At 47.0% G+C, this 21,222-nt stretch overlaps 1 protein-coding gene across 2 annotated transcripts in view; it reads left to right on the top strand.

Annotated features, from left to right (window-relative positions):
• Positions 1-21,222, top strand: part of SEPTIN11 (septin 11) — a 59,969-nt gene that overhangs the window by 11,947 nt on the left and 26,800 nt on the right. For both annotated transcript variants that reach the window (XM_076337428.1, XM_076337427.1), the window contains exon 2: positions 18,518-18,632. In XM_076337428.1, coding sequence (XP_076193543.1) covers positions 18,518-18,632 — 115 coding nt within the window. The remainder of the gene's footprint in view (positions 1-18,517; positions 18,633-21,222) is intronic.

Genomic DNA, 21,222 nt, shown 5'->3' with positions numbered 1-21,222 from the left:
CGTCAAACAAGAAGTGGGAAGCAACACAGGGAGACATTCTTAGCTGCCGGCTTTTCCCAAGCAGCCTTTGCAATAACTCTGTCATATGGGAAGACAATTCCCTTGTTTCAAGTACTTGGATATGTGTGGAAAAATGCCAGGTCTCTTGATCTCTCGGCTCCAAGGCAGCTCGGTACCGTTACAGACCTGTTATCTGGCTTGGGAGCTTGGTGTTGGGTGCTTTTTCTGCAGCTGGGGAAATGGAAGCCTTGCTTCAGCACTGAACTCGAGAGCCAGATGTGAACCCAGCAGCACTCCCCTGCCTGTTTCTAGCTTTTCAGCCTCCTGCTTTTAATTAAACTGTCGTGATGCTGCGGGCAAAGCAGGACCAAGATACTAGAAGCCAAAGGTCCAGCTCACAAAGGCATTTGGGAGCCTTGGTATGCGGATGGGAAGCCTTTGACAGCACGTAGGGCAGGGTCAGTGCCTGCCTCCCACTAATTGTGGTTTGTTTGCTCTCTGCTGTCCAGAGGCTCTGTGGCAGGGCTGAAAACACCATTGAAGTCTGGCATTTTCCCCTCATGTTGGTTGTAATAACAAAGTGATCCTCACACCTGAGGAGCACTTTAGATGATAGCTGCCCCTTTGCAAGCCCTTAGAGTGTCTGTCTCTTTTTCTTTGCAAAAGTTCATGTGCGCCATTTAGCTGTGAGAATTTTTGTTGCTTTGAGAATAATTACAGAAGGCTACAAGGAGACTTGCTGTAGTTTATCTGTGTTACCTGGTGTGTCTTTGCACCTTATGCCTCCAGAATTGGAGGTTTCACACGATAGAGTGAAACCTATTGTGGTCACACGATAGAGCAGTGCTTGCATGTGAGCAGCTGGAGCGGTTGCCTTCTGCAAGGCTATTTTGTTGGTGTTAGAGCCCAGGAACGTTTTGTGGTTCATCGCCTGAGCTACTGGATGGAGGAGGCAAGGCCTTCAGACAGGAGGGTGAAACTCCTGTGTCAGGTTTGTTCGTGGAGGTTGGGCTGTGGCATCAGATGGAAACACGCCGAGCAGAAACTCCTCAAAGACCCACAGGGGCTGGCAGGGTCTTATTCCTTGGGAGGGGGCACTTGACAATTTCGTAGCTCAGCCTGTAGTTGTCACCCGTAGGGAAACGGCCAGGCAGAGTGCTGCCCACCTTACCCTGGGGCTGCTGGAGCTTTGCGAAGGCCGTGCTGGTGGCGCCAGCTCACTGCTGAAGCAGTGGGAACCTCTGCGTTGCCGCTGTGGGGGGTCAGTGACCAGCTCAAGTGCAAGTTCACTGTCCTCTGGTTAAACACAGCGTGTTCCCATAAAGCATGTAATCTTTTAAATAAGCGTTGGCTGTAATGCACAGGGTCTTCTCTTTCTTTTGAAAGCAACTGATAACCAAACCACGTTTTTACTGCAGACCTTTTCCTGGCAGAGCCACGGCGCTGGGAAGCACGATGAAGTGTTTATGGCCAGCGGAGCATTGCCAGTAAATGTCCCGTTTCATAGGAAGAAAAATGACATTTGCAGCTACCCCCGTAGTTTTGGCAAAATAAGCTGGGTCCACAGTTGGCGTGCTCAGCGAGGAGCACCGCTCTTCCCAGCTGCGGGATACTGGGGGCCGCGCAGACCTGGCTACGCTGGCAGCTGCTGCTTTCAGAAGCCTCGGACAACTTGTTTGCTGTCCTCATGGAGCTTATCCCTTTGCCTCCCATGAAAGCATCTCCCCTCTCATTTCCAGACCAAGTGTTGCTCCTACTATGTGTGTAAATGACTGCTTACTGCCTCTCGTTACAAATGTTGGTCTTTCTAGCGGACAGGTTGAAATCCTCAAATGTTCTGGAGCTTTGACATATACCATGAGATCATTGAACACGCAGCTCTGCCAGGGACAGTGTTGGGATGGAGAGCTTTTGAAAAAAGAGCTATAGGAAGGCTGATTATGGAACGGTTGGGGGGTGGGAACCAAACACACAACCCCCTTACTGATGGTAATAGGTGTGGGGGAAAAGGTCCGATGACTAGAAAGTAAGTTTCCTTCATTTTAGAGATGCAAGTCTCCATACTTTGATCAGGTCAAAAGGTGTAAAGCTGTATGTTATATTTTGTAAGAGATTCTAAGGGGACTTCTATCTGATGTCCAGAGCTCAGAGAGTTATCAAATGAGAAATGTGCCTGCTCACTTACGTTGCTCCTGAGTGCTGGCAAAAGGCCATCGGACCCCCTTTCTCTTAAGCACCTGGAAAATGGCAGATCACGGGTACAGCCCATAGGATTACAGGTCTTGATGATGAACCTGCTGCCAAGTTATGGATGCGCGTTGTTTTATCAGAGGGATCTTAGCATAGTCATGGGAAACCATGCAGAGCATAGCTGTGTCTATTAGTTATTCATCATTAAGTGAATTAATTTGATTAAGTGTATATGGTGGTGTTAATACACGGCTGCTTCCCCCCCAAGTTTATAAATCAGTTTTGCTTTTCTGTCCTACTAAATATGTGACTGCAACGTCTTTCATCAGCTTACTGCACGGGTGGCGCTGGACGTATTCTTGGAGTGCACAGCAGGGGCCGATTTTTCCCTTGCTGATATGAGGGGAAATTCAAGAATAAGTCCACAGAAGACAGAGCCGTTTCCTTTCCTGCCAGTGCACCCTGGGACTGTTTTCCGAGAGCAGACTTGCTGACCATGGCACTCTTAGTACTGGAGAACCTGTGTGGTTTTTGTCGGGTCAGTGTGCAATATGCTTCCTGAGTTTATAGGGGATTTTTTGCCTTTTTGTTTGTTTGGGGGTCTTTTTGTTTGTTTGGGGGTTTTTTTGTTTTCCTGATGGAATAAACTTTGTATGGCTGGAGCATTGGGCCCTCTAAAGTTGATAGTGGGTTTTGGATCAAGGTCTCAGAATTATTTATAAGTAAGAAAAGGATTTTATGGTTACAGGATGCATTTAATTAGTGTCTGGAGTTTAGCCACCAATGTGAGTTTGTTTATAGGAATACTGTTAGTATTTTCCTTTAGGAGTTTTTGTTTTCTACACGTAGCTGTTCAAAATAACACTTAGTGTTAATAAAACTTAGCAACAGTAAAAGGAAAAGCATTTTTCTCTCGCTTATTTCCTTATGTTGTGCATTTATACACTGTTCCCATTGGGCTTTTATCTTTTGGGGTACATATGTCACTTTTTCTAGAGCAAAAATTAAAATTGTTGGCCAAGAAAAGCTAAGCTTATGAAAACATACCAGCTGGCTGAAGGTTCAGGGGCTGGTAGCATCTGAACCTACTTGCATGAAGAGGAAGTGTGAGACCTTGATGTTTTATTTACTTATTTTTCATTTTATGTTGGACGGTCTTGAAGAGATTTCTGCCTTCCCAGCCCCAGGAATTTAATGTGGCGCTTAGTCTTTTCATGACTGCTGATGCATAACCGGTGTTTGTGGGAAATTGAACGTGGGATTAGTCTCATCCCTTAACGAATGAGCTTCCTCCCCCAAAATCTAGATATGCTTCTTAGTGAATACCCCCAGCAAGTTTCTAACAGTGCTGAGCTTGAGATATGTGCAAGCAGATTGCAGGCTGTAAAACATGAAACTGCCTGGAGCAAGTGCAACCTCTAATGATGGCTGGTGCCTACCAAGTCTGGCCTTAGCAATGCCACCGTGCTGCGCTTCATGCCCAGAGCACCTGCGCCTCCTGGGTGCGCTGCAGTGGCAGGGAGTTACGTTTGGCCTTGAGCAAGCAGCTGCTGGGGCCGTGAGAGGCTTTGCTCACTCCTTGCTTATGCCAGCCCCCCTCTGAATCCCTTAGCTGACAGCGATCGGTATCCTTGCATGTGACTTTGTGAGCAGGATCCTAACCGGTGGTAGTCTGACCCCAGAGAGTGGGATGAGGAGAAGTGGAGTGTGACTTGGGGGGGTATCACTTGAGCCTCCAAAGCCCTTGTTGTTAACAGGGGAATTTGCAGCCTCTCTGCTAGGGATTGGATTTTAAGAGAGAAGAAACTGCAACCCCTGAAGGTATATCACTGCATGCAAGCTTTGAGTTTGGTCCCAAGTGCTAGGACATCCAGCTAGATACAAGTGCAGAAGCACCTTTATTGGGAGAGAAATAAATTACTGAAATGGCACCTGTGCCAGCCTTGTCCCCCTCGCGTACCCAGCCTGGTAGCACCGAGCTGGCTCAGTTTCCAGAGGATGGGGAAGAAGGAAAAGGGTAACTGTACAGGCTTGTGCTTTATTACGAGAGATTCAGGAAGGGGGGTTATGGGCAGGTTTTTCCACATGTAGCGACATATGCAAGTTCTGCATCTGGCTTTATTTGCATTATTAGGATTAAACTAATAAATCTGCTTGAAATCCTTGATGATGGGAAATCTGCTTGAAATCCTTGATGATCGGAAATTGCTGTTTGCCAGCGCTGTGTTGCAGAGGAAAGGCTTTCTCCAGGCTGGGTGTCTGGTCTGCACGACAGATTATAAAGCTTGTACCGCACACACATGCTCTGTCGTTCTTTTCCTAGTGGGTTATCATCTGTGACTTAGCTTTTTATATATTAAGCCTGATGTTTGCCTTTATTACAGGCTTTAGAGATTTCTTTAGTACGGTGCCTGGTATAAAATGGGTAGTTGTTGGGGACTTTGCGTAGGTTTCGGTAAAAAGTTGTTCTATTGGCTTGCATTTGTGTACAGACAATTTTATTTACAGCGTTGAGCTTAACCTCACAGCAAAGGCAGTGTCTCGTTCTCTGGATTTCCAGGGGGGACAAGGGAAGTGCTAGTCTTGAAGCTGCCCTTGAACTATACATGACTACGTGATCGCTTGGCTCTTGCCAGTGCTTGGGACCCTGGCTGGGTGAACACCCCTCCACACACACACACACACACTCTCACTCTGAGTTGTGTCTTCCTCACAGAGGCCGAGGCAGTGTGCTCTATTGTCTTCTCTCCAAATACTGTACGGTCAGTGGGCAAGGGACTGAGTGCTGTTGCAGAAGAGAGCAGGGGTTTCCTAGCTAAGTACCACCACTGAAGAACACTACCCATCTGTCCAGCTTTCAGAGATGTGCTGTTACATGGCTTTTTTTTTAAGTGGCAGCTGGCAGGCAATTTTTAGATGTCCAAAACCGTGCATGTGTTTGCTTGGAGACCACAGAGATATACTGGACACTGAAGTAGAGGACACGCAGTGGGCTCTGTTTTGAGCCTGGCTGCTTAGAAATTGTTAGCGTCTTGGTGGAAAGCCTGGTAGTGAGTATGAGCCCTGGCAAAGGAGGAGAGGAGATAGAGGCAGGGAGAAGGGTAAAAGTAATCTCGGAGCTTTAGCTGGGGCTGCAACTAGTATTAGTTCATGATACCAAACCTCTTAGTCATTGCCAGGCCTGCTTATAGCACTCGTGTCAGGTGGGTGTGTAGCCACAGCAATTTCAAAATGACAGGTTTGTCTGTGCTCAGGTGTTCTGCTGAGAAGTTAAGGCCTGGATTTCCCCCAGTTCAGGTAGGCTTTGTTATTTCAGTTGCCTCAGTAGCTGTTCCTGCCTGACTACAGGTAAAGGCGCAAGAAAATAAAGGCAAATTGTGTGGCTGTTTCTTATCCTGAATGCCATGGAGTTATCTGCTTTTCCAGGTCCTTTCTCCTTTGCAGCTTTTCCCTCCCAGACATCTCTCACACAGACAGAGTTGCTGCTTTTACTCTAGGTGATAAAATTGTAGCCTTCAGAAATTAAGTTCTGTGGCTGGCCTAAAACATGTCTTTTCCTGCTAAGGAGCACCTCACTGTGAAGTAAGCTGCATTAAGGAAATCATCACGGCTTGTATAAAAAGAGTAAGGAAAGCTGAGATGACTACAGGAATTGAAGTTCCTGGTGTGATCTGAGGTTGATCTGTTGGGAAAGCTTGCCCAGCCTTTCAGAGGCTGAGAGCTGCGAGCTAAAATACAGCTAGGAGCCATGCAAGTGCTGCGTGTGCTTGTGAAGGGGGCACCCAGGGGGGGCTCAGAGGCTATGCCAGGAACATGCCGTGTGCTGGGGCTGGCCACACAGCAGGAATTGGGGGTCTGGTACTGACCCTGCCTTCCTGGTGTGTGTCTTAGCAAGCTGGGTGTTGCACGTGAACCCCCTACCCTCTGTGCTGGGACAGACCCGCTGCCTCTTGCCAGGCTCCAGCCCCGGGGTGGAAGCTGCGCTCAAACAGCTCGGGAGCCTGGTGCATCCAATGAGCTGTGGTGTGGCCTCATTGTCTTTATAATATATTCCCAATTGCACCGATGAAACTATTTATTTTATTCCCCAGGAATTCCTACCTCAGTAATAGAGGTGTTTGAAAAATAGGTCCCTGCAAAAGAAACTTGTTGGACAAGCCTAATGTTAGGTGGTGTTGCCTGTAATTGGGGGAAAGATCCTTCCCTGCTGTGCCAAGCTCCCAGGCTCGTCTCCTGCAGGAAAACCCCGCTCTTGTTTTAGGGTGATGGTATCTGCCTGAGCCACCTTTGGAGGCGAGAGCACTCGGATGGTCCGGAGGAGGGAGGAGACAGTATTGCTGGCTGTCTGCTTCGTGAATGGTGTAAAGATGTTTCTATGAAAAAGCCTCCACTTTGCTAGCGCCTTCAGAGGCATTCAGCTTTGCTAGCGACCCGCTCCTTTTTATCCCTGCCTGTGGATGACCTGCAGCTGGTGAAGCATGAGATGAGAACAGTCGGGGCTGCAGGGGTCTCTTGCTGATGCTGGTTGGCAACACCATCAAGATCCCCTTGAATTACTGTGTTGTAGCACGGCACAGGGCAGTGAGGCAGCACGAGGTTTCTCTGCCTTGGCTGTAGTGTCTGCAAAGCCTCATTCTGGCTGACTTGTTCCAGATGGTAGGTAGCAGGCTTAATTTGGGCTGTCTTCACTTGCTTGCTGACACGGGCTCCTCCTGAGTTAATTAGCAGATGAAGTTGATGGTACCCATGCTTTGCTGTCTGCAGTCATGGAGGTCTGATGTATGGGGGTTGGGGTGGGACAGGGAGAAAAAGGGATGTTTTCTCTACTGCGGTGCTAGCTGGGGCTGCCCAGGCTGACTCCAGTGGCAGATGTGACTTCAAGTCTTTCACTTCCCTCTTGGAGACATCTGCTTGGTGGAACATCTCTGTGAGTTTGTAGCTAGCTCCTCTGGCCCAGGCAAAAAAATAGTCATGGGAGTTGGATTTCCTTGCTGGTCCGTTTGCAGTGGAGGCTGAGGATGTATATTGGAGAGGACAGAAATGTTCAGCCTCAGGAGGGGGTTTGGCTGTGCTGTGTAAGAGGCCTTGGTGGCCTATGCAGTGGTGGGGACTTGCAGTTCTGTAATGTCTTTCACGTTGTGTTAATTGCAGTTAGTCACGAGCAGCTAGAGTGCAAGGAAAGCCTTTTCCCTTTTTGGTGTGTGTGGAGGAATAGCTCAACATAAACTCCAGTGCAGAAAACAGGTATGAGGCAGAGTGGGACTCTTCATGTTTATGGGAGTTGGTTTAGATCTCTGGAATAAAACGCTTATCTCTGCCACAACCCAAAAACTGGAGCTGTAAAGCTCATCTATGGATTCCTTGTGACTAGAGTGTTAATCCTTCCTTCTGGTGCTGTAAATGTTTATTTAGCTGTCTCTTATGCATTTATGGACTTCAGACATTTTTGAGTGTATGTTGGGCAATTGCCGGTGTCATGTCCAGGGATTCTTTATGACTTGGAGCATCACCAGGATTGTAGTGTTCATAAAATGCCTTTGTGATCCTGGCCCTTTGCAAGTGATGTATGTGGAGAGGACTGTGGGAACATTCCTGTCTGTGGGCTGCATGCAAAAAAAAAGTTTTGTCTTGCGCTGCCTATCGAGTCCAGAAATGTTAAGTCTCTGTAGCAGTCTATCAGTGCAGCAAAACACGAGGGGGGTAGGAAGCTGGGTATAGAGTGGCCTTCTAGTCCCATCGCCTCCTAATGATACCAGTGTTATGACTGTGCCGTGGACCTAGATCAGATGGGCTTTCCTCTGGAAGAACTCCTGCCAATTAATATTTTTGGAAAGACAAAACACAGTGTTTCAAGACAACCACAAAAATTTGGAATTAATGAGGTGGAGGGAAGGAAGTACTTCAGCTAAAATGGGGAATTGCTCCTTGAAGCTATGTCCTATTTATGAAAATTTTTGTATAGACTTTCCCTGTTAAAGGCAGGAAAACAAAGACTTGCTGAAGGCAAGCGGGGAACACGGTTGCTGTTGAGTCAGTTGAGAGCTTTAAGTCTACAGACTAATGTTTCAAAACTGTCAGCTAAATAATTCAATAAACCTTGACCTTTTCCTCTGCACGCAGATTCAGTTCAACTGAATTCCACTTTCGCTCCTGCTGAAGACAGAAAACTGCATGCTAAGGCAAACAACGTTATTTGTAATCCCCTCTATTTTTTGATTGCTGACTTTTTCTTAATGATGAATGACTTCTGTGGCGCCCTAGAAGAGCTTCATGTACCGTAAGGGACTATGCACATTCCCTTTTCCTTTTCTAAGCAGATGCGAGGGCTATGACTTAACCCTCAGAAAATTAGACCATACCATGAGGCATTAAAATCTGGTTTTCCCGCTTTGTTGTTGTTGTTGTCTGCATTACTTTGTCAGAACCTCACTCAAGTGTACGCATTGCTAGTGAGAGTAAAAACACTGGACTTGTCTGAATCTGAAATGTTTTCTCTGGCCTTTTATTTAATATCCTTAGTGTCATATATGCATGTGCATGTCACATATGAATTTAAGAAGAGCTGGTGTGAGCCAGCTCTTTCAATCCAGTTGATACTGGATCGGCACTTCCTTGGTGGTGCTGGACCAGTAAAGTTTCGCTGAGGAATTCCAGTGTGTATCTAGCACTTGTTGGGTCCCTAAAAGTCCTGGTAGGGATTTTCTAAGGAGTACATTGACCTGCTTCATTTAGGTCCTCCAGTAACTCCAAGCCCAAGACTAATTGCCAGTGCACTGACCGTGTGCAATCACATAGCTGAATGATGATTTTTTTAAGTCAAGACCTGTTCATACTCACTGCTGTGGTACCTGGGCATTGAAGAAACCATGTATGTATATCAGTGTTGTCTTAGGATTTTGATATGAAGACAATTGCTGTGATTAATCTGAACTCTCTAGTCCAGACTCAAGAGAACTAATAAATAAATGATCTGAAGCTATACGCCTTTATATACACAGCTCTGCGTGCTCTACTTGGAAATTGGGTCTGTGCAGACAGCTGTAGTATGTCCGTGTGCAGGGCAGCACCATGCCATGGTGTCCCCACCTGCCTGCTGAGCAAACCAGCAGGGCACAGTATTAATGCAGGTCCTGCTAGTAAGTCCCAGGCTAATTAATTATCCAGAGCACGATATGGGGCACCTTTGAGTCCTGGAGCTTGCTGAATAGGAGCTGACAAAATGTGCCCTTGATGTGCAGCTACAGTTTTTCAGGAAACAAAACACGGGGTTAAGGAACTGCAAGCCAGCTCTGCTTGGCTGTGCCTGCACCACCTTGCAAGGAAAGCTGCTGCTTTTTGTGTTTGGAGTGGGCCCTTAATTTGATTCAGGTATTGGAACAGTGCTGCCTTGTTGCAGTTTTATAAGCAAGCCCTCTGGGCTGCTTTCCTTTTGAAAAAATCTCTGTATTTTGCTCTGGTTGTGTTCACACCCTTAACTGGACTGGAGCTGGTGGAAGCCTGGGGAAGGTTTGAGGAGAACTTGGCAATGGGATCAGATGCTCTGTTCCCGGGTTTGTGTTAATTCTACCTTCTTGTGCCTGGGATCAGTGTCCCAGAGAGCTCCCTGCAGACGGCCTCTGTGTTAATGTAACTGGGAGTCTCGCCGAGTTCGTATATCACACTTTCCTCTGTGTCGAGTCCCATATTGCACTGTGCCTCCAGCTAAAGGCTTTTAGAAAAGTATAAATCCACTTATTTAATGGCCTGTGATGCAGCTGTTTGAGGGCTATTTTAAGTGCATGACAGTGGAATACAGAAGGAAATGGCTGTTGTTGGTTTTTTCCTCTCTGCTGTCTTGCTGGACTATATCTGTCTGTGGTGGTGTGGGACTGTGTAGCCAGAAGGGCTGGAAAAGTGCAAAACAAATGGAAAAAAAAAATTTCTAATGTCCATATAGTGACATGCCTTCCTGCCATCTCCCAGTTAGCTTCTGCCCTACTGATCTGAGTTGCTTTTAACTCTTAAGATTATACGTTCTCAAGTCTAACAAAAACTCGATCTTCTCCAATACTTGCTGGTGTAAACTGGCCTGGTGTCACAGACTGACTCGCATGCCATATTGCTGTGCAGCAGCTGGGGGTCTGCTGGGCCGCGGTCCCCACCAAAAATACTTCGTTCAGGGCTGGTGTGGAGGATCCTTTACCTTTCTCAGTTCTGCCTGGCTGAGAGAGGATGGCTGGCAATGCCAAAAGGGATATATTTGCCTTTCTCTGCATGTGGCACCTCAGAAGACACAAGGCGGGGAAATTGCAATAAATCGCGCGCTGTTTTTTTTTTGAAACGGGAGGAGTGGAACATTTCAATCTGGGGAGCCTGGCACTGAATAATAACTCCCATTTTATTTCATCAACTTCATACAAGCGGTCAAAAAGGCAGTTAGTTGCACGTTGTCCTCCTGTCAGGAGAGAGATTGACCAGAAGCAAAGAGCATCTGGTTCGCATTGGGCTCTGCCTTTGGATGGTCTTCATTCTTGTATGTCACATTATGTCTCTTTTTTCTTTTTTTTTTTCCCCCCTCCTCCCTTCCTCCTTCCTCTCGCCTTTTTTTTTTCTTTTTTTTTTCCCCTTCAGTGAGTTTACAAGCCTTGCTGGAATGCACATATGTTCCTTATCATCCCCAAAGTCCAGCTTTTTTTTTTTTTTTTTTTGCTGGTTAGCAGTTTGTGACATAAGGGGCTGTTAGAGGCATTAGTCAGTTTTACTCCAAATAGAAAGGTCCGTGGTTTTTGGAAACCTATGGCGGAAAATGTCTTTTATGTCAGTTCTTGGCATAAATGGAACTGTTAGTGCTCTGAGCTTGTGCTGACCTTTAGCCAGACTTTTTGCCTGGAAGACAAACGTTCATTCCCACTCTCTACAGCCACTTCTGAATTGTCAGATTTTGCTGATTTCCCTCTTCCCAGAAGAATGCGACTGTATCCTTTTTCTCCATCCTCCTGCTGAGTTGCTGCAGCTTGCCAATGTAAGCAATTCCCCTTGCCTCCCCGCCAGCGTGCCTTGGAGGCGCGGGAACAGCGGCGGCTCTATCTGCTGCAGGGAGCATTTCCTTGCCGCGTGGCAGGGGCTGCAGCTCGCAATTGCAAGCCGCTGGCAACCAGGATATTTGGTGCTAGATGTCAGGGAGATGGGCCTTGTGATTCCCACCCCACGCTGCATCCGTGCCGGGGGATTGGGGCACCACCGCTCAGGTGGATTTTTCCTCTGGCAGGCCAGGGGTTGGCTTGTGATGCCTGCTCGCTGTCCCTGGTGTACTCCCGCGATTCATTTAGAGAGCCAGTCTTGGAGAGAGGACGTTTCCTTCCCTATCGCGGCTGTGTGTTATTGCCTGCGCTAATGTAAGCGTGTCCAGCATCACCCAGTTGCTGAGGGTGTCTCCTCAGGGGAACCGCTTGCTTTGTCTCACTGGCAGCCGCTTTTGGTTGGTGATTCCCCAGATCAAGTCTCACGTATCTGTAGAGCAACTTATTGTTTGGAGGGGCAGCACGAGACCCGCACCTACCCTTCCCCGTCTGCTGCTGCCAGGTGCTTTGTTGGCCAAATTGTTTCCAGCCTTCCTCCTACAAAATAACATTTTCTGCTATCCCAATTCTCCGGGATTAAAAGGAAAAACCAGCACATTCAAGAAGAGCCTTTTTGCGGTCTCTGTGACCTCCATGCTTACTGAGCGAGGGAGCCAACTGTGGCATAATGCTTTGTTAACTGTAGTTCTTGTTACTGGGAGTAGCGAGACCTGGCTCCTTGCTATTGTTTTAGACATGGCTGGAGGGCTGGGGCAGGGGACTTACTGAATGAAGCACACTCTGTTGAGAAGCTGTGTGCCCCTAAGCAGCTACAACTGGTGCCAGCTTTTATCCAGGAAGAACAAGATAGTTTATTGAGGTCCGGCCCTTGGGGGCAATAGCTGCAGCAGTGAGTCACTGGTTGGTTGATGGCAGGGTGGGAGGCATTAGCCATCCAGCTTGCCTACGTATCTGATGAATCTTCATGGCTCGCTTGACACATTAATCTACAGAATGAGGATGTGTCTTCCAAAGGAGGCTGCTCTCCCTGTCGAGAGAGAAGGGAAAAAAAGAAAGGCAGGGGGGAAGACCTCCCAGATTTCAGTAGTTTGCGGAGACATCTGCCCGAGTCTGCAGACAGCCAGCAGCAGAAGCATGGAGACAGGAACTCCCCCTCCTCTGCTGGTGACACTGATGGTTATCCTAGCCTAAAACAACAACAAAGAAGTCCTTCCTTTCTTGATTAACTGATTGATTGCTATGGGCTGTTTTCTTGTGGCATGACTGTACTAGCTATGGCAAGGAGGGGAAAGGAATTGTTCTTTCTTTTTGTGTTCCCCCCATACTATTCTACTTGAGTTCCCTTGTCCAAGAATTAAGGGTTTAACCATCACTTAAGTCTGTGTAAGGAAAGGGATGGGGGTCGTGGGTGCTGTTTCAAGGAACTTAAACAGTGAGCTCGGCTCTGGCGTAGGTGCTGGGAATACTTCGTGCCCTGCCAGCAGGGACCCCGGCTCTCAGGTTTAACACAGGGAGAGGATCCGATAGATCCGTCTCTTGCTGACTACCTTTTACTTCTGTGCTCACTGCTCTTTCCTGAGCCACCTTTTTGTCTGACCAGACTAAAGTATCTCTGAGGTTCCTGGCTTTGGATGCAGCATCTAAGATGACTTCAGAAACGCGGGAACGCGTGCCTAGTAATGGTGCAAAAATGTAACTGGCCTGAGCTGCTAACAACAATAAAAGCTTTCAGAATTTCTTAAAGGTGCCTCTTAAGTTGCGTGGCCTCAAATAACTAAACACTTGCTTCATATTTGTGGTTGAGCTCAATATTTTGCATACCAGCATTTTTCCCCTCTTGAATTTGAGGCTCGTTTTTGTTTTCTTTAACTCTTCGGAGGCTGTGTGAAACTGACCCCCAGCTGCCAGGAGGGGCTGAACGGGAATATTTTGCCGGCAGCCTTAAAGCAGAAGGGGCTCAGCTGGGAGCTTGCCTGGGTTGAGGAAACAGCCGTCATCTTGGTTAAGTCCTGAGCGAGGAGAGCAGACTGGGGCAATAAATGAAGGTGTCCTTGTGGACTCTCTCTCTTCAGCCTTTTGGGAGTGACGCTTTTTTTTCTCTACTCAGGAGAAGAGCAACTTTGCTTTATCTCAGGTCAGCTACCAGACAGCTTCTGAAGTGTAAGGACATGGCTCTGTTTTGTGCCGCTTCTGGAGAAGCGATGCATTTCTGATCATGGGACCCACCTTTATATCCACCTCCTCTTCTGCATACAGGCATACCGTTGCTGACTCCAATGAGGAAAATAAGTTTCCCCTTGTTCCTGCAACTCTGCCAAGCCACTGTGGCTTAGGAGGAATGAGCTGATTCTCTCCTTGCACGTGCCTTGTCAGCCAAATTGTTTTATAAAGCTTCACTGAATTACATCCAGGCAAACCCAGTTTGCCAAAGAGCATCCATTACAGCGTTGCTTGACCTATAAAACCTTTGCCACCAGGAGCTATGCATGAAGAAAACCAGATCCGAAGTAGACCTGACAGGGCTCTGAGATTGCAAACTCTTTCTTGTCTTTTGCAAGGCTCTTTTTTTTTTTCCCCCTAAAATTAAGAGCACTAGGACATGGGGTCCTGGCAATTAATCTCTTTATAGTGTTGGCACATAGCTGTGCCTCTGGAGGCCTGTCGCTGCTTTACTTGCCCCTTCCCTTACCCTGCTAGTGTTAAAACCAGCAGCTGCAATAACAGCATCTGAAAGATTGTTGTTGACCCAAGAAATATCAACTGTGGAATGCCTTGTAGGTCACTGCAAAGAAAAGTAAAGCGATCAGCATCTTTCCGAATAAACAAGCATTTATTTGTTCATGTTACTCTGCAGTTTTTGTTGGGGTTAGCATACAGCTCTGGAGGTTCAGAATCGCTTCCCGCTCATGCGGATGGTATGTGAAGAGGGAGGGAAGGTTTGCCCTATTATGCTGGGTTCAGTAAAGGAGACATGACTGTGTCTCAAGACTGCTCTTGGGCTCTCTTAAGCTCTCTGACATCTGAGAAAATCCAGACACCCAAGTATAGCAGCGTACCTGGTGCAAATTCTCTATACAAGTCTGTGGAGCTGCAGTTTTACCCGTGCTGATCTTGTCCGTCGCTCTTGAAGCTGCAAGCAAGGAGAGGTGCTTCACAGTTATTCTTTTAGCATGTTTGTAAGAGGTCAGCACTTCCAGATACAGCGGCTTGTCTGTGCGTTAATAAGGCACCTCTTAGGATTGTGTTACTGTGAGTGACAGCCGAGGAGTTGTTTTAGTCCATGAGTGTATTTAGGCGCAGTATTGGGGAAAGAGAGGAGTTGTGCTGAATTCAAAGGCATGCTGAGCTCTGTTCATCTTTTGAGGGAAAATGAGGAATACCCTTGGGAAGAAGTCGGTGAGGCAGGGTGATGATACTCCTTTCCACTGGGGGTGAAGTGTCTGGGCAGCGCTGCAGCCTTCCTCTGGAAGAAGAGCCCCGTGGCAGGAGGAATAAATCAACACTTGTAGCATTGCTCCCCTGGCTTGTTGGGTGCACACGGGGGCTCTGGGCTTGTCTCTGTGGGGCAGGAGCCTTTGCCTATGTCAGCCTTTGACCGCTCTTCAGCTGGAGGCACCTGGTTCACAGCGGGACGACTCACTTGAGATCAGAACCCAGCCCACTGACTCTTCTCAGGAGCTTGTCACAGCGATTCATAGCCAGAGCAGCGTGGCCATCTGACTTAGCATCCCGTTGTTTTTAAAACACTTCTGTTTTGCCAGACTGAAGGCGTGAATCACTTGCCTGTTCTGCTAATTATACGCTGAGCAATCGTGCTTGTTGCTCTCCAGCAGAGGCTTCCTTTCCATGTTGATAAAACCTGAGCTTATGAGCTCCTCTTGAGTTTGCAGTGGTTTTGGTCCTTGCCCCCTCCCCAGGCAGCCCAATGGCTGAAGACTGTAGCACTGTTGAGCTAATAAAGCCAGAACTGTCCAGTCCAATGCCATCGGGCTAATTGGTAAAATTGCCCGTTGTGGTTTTGCTGATTGGCATCCTTGGCAGACCTGTGGCTTGGCTAAAGGGGCCACAGAGTCTCGTGGGGGGTCCTGCAGCTTCCAGCCTGCTGTCCAAACCTCTGCTGTGGGGAAGAGCAGAGAAAGGGAGCCGGGTTTTTCTCCTTGTGTCAGCGTCCCTGTAGTTACTGAGCAGGAGTAAGCTATCCCCTTGAAGAGGGTCAGAGCAGGAGCAGAGGCCTGGCTGCAGTGGTAAGAGGTTATGCAGTGTGTGCACCTCCCTTTAATCCTTCTGCTCAGAGAGGAGCAGCCTGCGTCTCCCCCCAGAAAGTGCTGGCTCTCCAAGTCCATCTGCAGGCACTGGAACTGGCTGTTATGTCGCACAATGCTTTCATTTGTGTGTGGAGGGAGATATTTAGAAACTCTAGTCCCTTTGGCTCTCCTGCCTTGTCCAAAAAGCTTATCTGTGATACTTCTGCAGAAATGCACATATTTTCTGTATCCACTCTACTCAGTTGCATCTGCTGCAGTCTGGGGAGGTGGAGACTTGGGTTTGCATTTCATCTCTGCCTATGCTTCGGGCCTCTGAGCTTTTCATGAGTGTTTTGGGCAGGTATCAGACTACACTTCTGCCTCCTGTTATGCAGCACAGCTTGTGAAAAGTACTTGGCATTGAAAAGTGTAGAGATAGTTTTTGTTTTTTCCACTGTTGATGCTTGCCACTTGCAGGAAAAAAAAAAAGAAAGGGGAGGGAACTAAACCAAAGAAGATATGCAGCAAAAAATAACTGACACAGATGCAAGACATGAGTCTAACTCCTGTTCCTGCTGAGTAACTAATGATGAGGCAGTACTTGCTTTCCCAAAATATATCAGGGAAAGAGATAAGGTGCTGTGCTGAGAGATGTTCAACACCCACCACTTTCTGTGAAGCCTGTGAGTCATGGGCACCTATTGCTTTCTGGGATCTGCTCCGAGCTGCCTTCACTTAATCATAAACCCAAGCCCACTGGCATCTTAAAAATACTAATGTTACAAATACTTAGTTTAACCCATTCTCATCATGCATAAATCCCAGGATCTCCTTCCATTGCCTGGGGCTTTTCCAGGAAAATCACTGTTGTGGATGAATGAGGTGATGGTCTCTTTTGTGTTGTTTGGGTTTTTTGGTTGGTTTTGTTGTGTGTTTTTTTTTTTTTTTTTTTTTTACCCAGCCTGAGTGAAGGAGGTGGCATCTCTTAATCACCTTAAGCTTCTGTGGTACGGTGCTGGTGAATAGCCGTCCAATATGTGGAGAGATGGAGGTGAGAAGTGTGGCGTATTGGCATTACGCCCTCAGACGAGCCTGGTTCGGGTGTTTAGAGAAGGCTCAGGTATCTAGTACAGGTGTCGAGCTGCGTGTGCCAGCATGGCAAAAAGGAGCCGTTTGCCCCTGCTCCATCCCTCTTAGATATGGTGATGGCACAGACTTAGACATTTTTACTTTGAGATGTTGCCTTTTCAGAGAATTTCTGTATTTTTTTTTTCCTTTAAGCCTCAGTGGTATTTTCCTCAACACTCAGCCCAGATGTAACTTATTTCTTCCTGCAATCAGTGGCTGATCTGTATGTTTTGAGGAGGGACGTGGGGATGCTCAGCAATTGTGCAGAGTGGGAAGGCCTCCTCCGCTTTTGATTCTTATTTTAACAACTAAAGAGTGTCTTTTTCCATGTCTGGTCCAAAGCCCACTGATTTTGTGGAAAACCAGCTGGTGCTTCCAGCATCTTTAAACCAGGCTGAGGCTGCCCATGGCTGTAATTTGGCTCGATAGTGTGGCCTAGGTGGAGTGACTCTACTGGAAATGTTTGGGTTTAGAGAAAGGTTAGTATCTTAAGTTAAGGACAACAAACTTTTGGAGAAAAACATTGTGTGAAATAACAGCAGAGCTGCTCTAGGCCTGCTGAGGAGTTTTTTCTTTTTTTTTTTTTTTTTTTTATCTGTGCTCAGGCTGTTGGCACAACTGTAATTTGCCAGGGAAGAGATAACCAGGCTGGCTTCTTTTTCCAAGCCTCTCTGTGAATTACTGTACAGCTGTTGTGGAAAAGTCCTAAATATAATCTTGGAGTCGTTTCAAAGCTGCCTTCCGCGAGGTCTGCGCTGCCCCGTTACCTTCCACAAAATGGCCTGGGGGTGTTTGCTGTTACCAGCTCAGGCCCCCCAGGCAGCCTGGAGGAAGACAGCGGGTCAGGAGGGGTGACTTGCACCTCTGGAGTGCCGGGCCTGGCTTTTTTCCTACTGAAGACATGGAGGGGCAGCACGGTGGGCTTTGTAGGTCATGCAGGAAACACCAGGAACGGTGCCCTGCTTTCTCACCTTGTGTCGGATGAGGTTATTTGTAAACCAAGGCATCCACAGAGCAGCACGCACGCTCTTTTCCCTTCCGGTCAAGGCCTGTAAAAGCTGGAAAGAGATTTAGCTGGCTTTAGAGGTGGTGGTGCCATCTAAGCTATGTCTTGCTGTGGCCGTGCCAAAGGGTTGCCGCAAAAGTGCAAGAGCGTCACATTTCCCTTGTGCTGCTGGGAGGATAGAGCAAGTCTGAGAGAGCTGCTCCTTCCCTTTGGCAAACTGAGCCGAGGAGAGCACGAGCTTGGCTCTCTGCTTGCCAACACAGGTTTCTATCAGGAGTAGACTTTGAAGTTGCAACCAGGACTACATCACAACCTGTGTCACTCTTTCGTGTGCTGTTTGGGAGAGCTGGCCTCACTGAGTGGTTTGGAGAAGCTCCCACACTGCTGGGGGAGTCTTGAAAGGGGAAGTTGGCTGGTCTCTGCCATAGAGCTGTGCAGCGGACACGGAGAAGGCAGGCTCAGCTGCTTCACCCATTAACCAGGAATTGGTCTGCTTGCAGCTATGACCGTGTTTCAGTGTCTCTCTTCCAGGTGTCTGCCTAAATAATCTTTGGGTAACCCTAGGGAGATGTGATACCGAGGCTTCAGAAACAATATTTGGGTGTTGCAAATTGGTACAGAATCATGGTTTATTAGTCACAGGCATGGAGAAACAGTCTGGTGGTGTTTGCCTGCATTGGGGTTGGGGACGTTTTAGCTCCTGAGCCCCACAGCAGAGAGTTGGATAGAAGTAAAAGGAGAGCACGTTCGGGAGGCAAACCTAAGACAGAAAGATCCTGTGTCCTAAAAACTCTTGTGTTGTTACACAGTTCTGACAGGACTAGTCACAGCCTTCTTTCCTGGCAGGGGTGTTGCAACTCTGTTAAACACCTTTCTTGTTGGTCTTCCAGAGTGATGACCTTAGGAACCTGTCCCTCTCTGGCCACGTGGGCTTCGACAGCCTCCCTGATCAGCTGGTCAACAAGTCAACATCGCAGGGCTTCTGCTTCAACATCCTCTGCGTGGGTAAGTCATCCTGTGCCGCTGGGCGGTCAGCTCACACCAAGGGGTGCACGCGTATCCACAAATTAGCACCTTCACCCTCCTGCAAAGTATATGATCTGAGGCAGTGGGGACCGTGGTGGCAGGGAATTGACAGTTTCTTCCCAGAGCTGCTCCAGGGTAAAATCTAGTATCCCACTTTTCCTTTTCTCCATCCTGTCCCCTGAGTCAAAACACGAAAATTTCTAGGTGTTAAAAATCTACCCTTTTGATGGTCTTGCAGTTCTGCTTTCCCCAAGGGCTGCCATAAGAAAAGTGAGCTAACTTGGGAACTGAATGTATTTTTAAAAGAATGGTGAACTTGAATCTGTCTTTCTCTGGGTTGGGCGCAGAGACTGTTTCTCAATAAATTGCATTCCTTCCCTTCCAGGCTTTGCCTGCCTGTCTCGTTATATTCTTAGTTTCTCCAGTTGGAAACGATGCCATTTTTAGTCTCCAAATGATGTACTTGAGAACAAAGCCTGTCACCTGTTCTCTGCTGTATTCAATCTGGGTGCTGCAAGTTGGTTTTATAGCCTGAGTTACTGTGTTACTTTTCCCAAATGGTTCAGAGGGTGAAATATGAGGAGGCAACTCCTTCTTCTCTTGGCTATAGAGAGATACCTGTGGTCTTGGCACTCTATGGATACTGTACAATTGGAAATCCGTTGCTCGGCCCTAGGGAGCTGTGTGCCAAACCGGCTTTGACCTAGTGGCGGACCTCTTCAAGATGCCCCCAGAATGTGGTTCTGTAAATTGGCAAAAATGGTGGGTTTTACTCTTATTTTGGCAGAGCAGTCTACAAACATCATCTTTCAGTTCATTGTTCATTTAAGCCTGTAAGAAGGGAATATTGTCCCTTCTAATTAGTTACACTAATTAGCTGGAAAAAACCCACAACCCTCTGACTGTGATTTTCTACAGCAAGTTGAGAATTTCTGTCTGCAGTGCAGGGTGAGCCATCTGAAAAGAAATCTGGCAAACAAACTAGACTCCTTTCTGTAGCTTTGCTTGTCGAAGAACAAGGTAAGAGAATAGTTGTACTTCTGCACGCTCAAGCTACCAACCCTCACGTGACTCTCCTAGCAGCATGAAACCATTTAAAATTCAGCAGGGAACATGGCGATTAGCAGGCAGTTCTTTGATCAAAATGGCATAAATTAATTGCCTTTTTCTCTTGCAGAAAATATTCCTCTCTTAGCATGACTTAGTGTGTCTCCATAAACATAGCAATTTGGTCCAGCTCTTTCCTCTTGTAAAATGTGCTGATCAACCATTTTTCACCCTAAATTAAAATTTCACACTAATTGCCACAGTTGTCGGAGGAATAGAAATTTAAAAAAAAAAAAAAAACAAAAAAAAAACAAACCCAGGCTTTTGAAATTATGTTTTGAGAAAGGACACAATTAACTTTGGCATTGTAATGTGGGGCTTTTAATTGTGATGTGCATGGATAAAATGCTGCAAAGCCCATCTAGCACAGCATGCAGCAGCATCATCAGGAGGTCACTAAAATATGTAGCTTCAGAGATTAACAGTCTGTGCCATCGGTTTAGGACTGATAGTTTCATGTGGGTTGCGCTCTGTGGGCCTAGATTTTGAGCTGTCATATTGTCTTTCTGTCTTCCCCCACCTTCGTTTGTTCACTCTTTTTTAAAAGCTTGCTTTGTGTCCTGCAGCTTCCCAGGGTAGGAATGCTGTGACAAACATGTCTCTGCTTAATTATTTTACTGGGCTGTAAGTAATCACTTACCTTCCTGAGCCTAGCATGAAAATGGTCAAAGTCAAAGCCAGGAAAATGAACTGTTGAGTATCACAGAGCAACAGGCAGTTGCTGAGTAGTGCTATTTGTTTCTGTGGACACAAATACTGTATGGTTCTCTGAGGTCTTCCAAGTGGGGGCTTTGCATATTTTGAGGGAGAGGTTTTCATGCTATGAGAGCTGCATACACCCTAGAGAGATGCTTGAGGGCAATCCCGGATGCAGGCTCCCCTCTCCCTCCTGATATTTTGCATTGCTTTTCAATTATTCACTTCTATTTAAGATTTTGGGGGGGGGGGCGTGTTGAGTTGTTGGGATGGGACCCCATCACAAGCCTGACCTGCAAATGCCAGAGCTGCACACTACAGTCCAGGAGGTTTGTCCCAAATCCCAGCATCTTGTCGGTTGGAGCTACTTTAGGATGTTACCTCAGCCCACCTCCTGCTCACAGCACGAGTAGCAGTTTGAGTGTGTAATTGCTAAGCAAACACTTCTGACTTAAAAATGGGGTTTAGGCTAATGCTTTTATCCATGTTACTAATTGCACTGATTAGTGAACCTGTAATAGTTTTAAAAGTTGGTATTTAAGCAGTGTGCTATTTTATGTAGCACTACATTTTTATGTAGCTATTTTATAAACTTTTTATGTATTTTTGTGTCTGAAATTTTCACTGTCCAGTTTCACTATGGGTTTTTTGTGCTTCTCTTGAAAAAGGAATGGAAACTGAGCTGGGGAAAAAAAAAGCATAAAACCATGTAGAGAATCAGGTATCTCCTTGGGAATCAAACTCAGAGTTGAGAGAATTTACAACT

Source organism: Aptenodytes patagonicus, chromosome 4 (genome assembly GCF_965638725.1).
Source record: "Aptenodytes patagonicus chromosome 4, bAptPat1.pri.cur, whole genome shotgun sequence".
In the NCBI taxonomy this organism is placed as follows: Eukaryota; Metazoa; Chordata; class Aves; order Sphenisciformes; family Spheniscidae; genus Aptenodytes; species Aptenodytes patagonicus.
The sequence above is the reverse complement of the archived record's forward strand: the minus strand, read 5'-3'. Positions and strand labels throughout refer to the sequence as shown.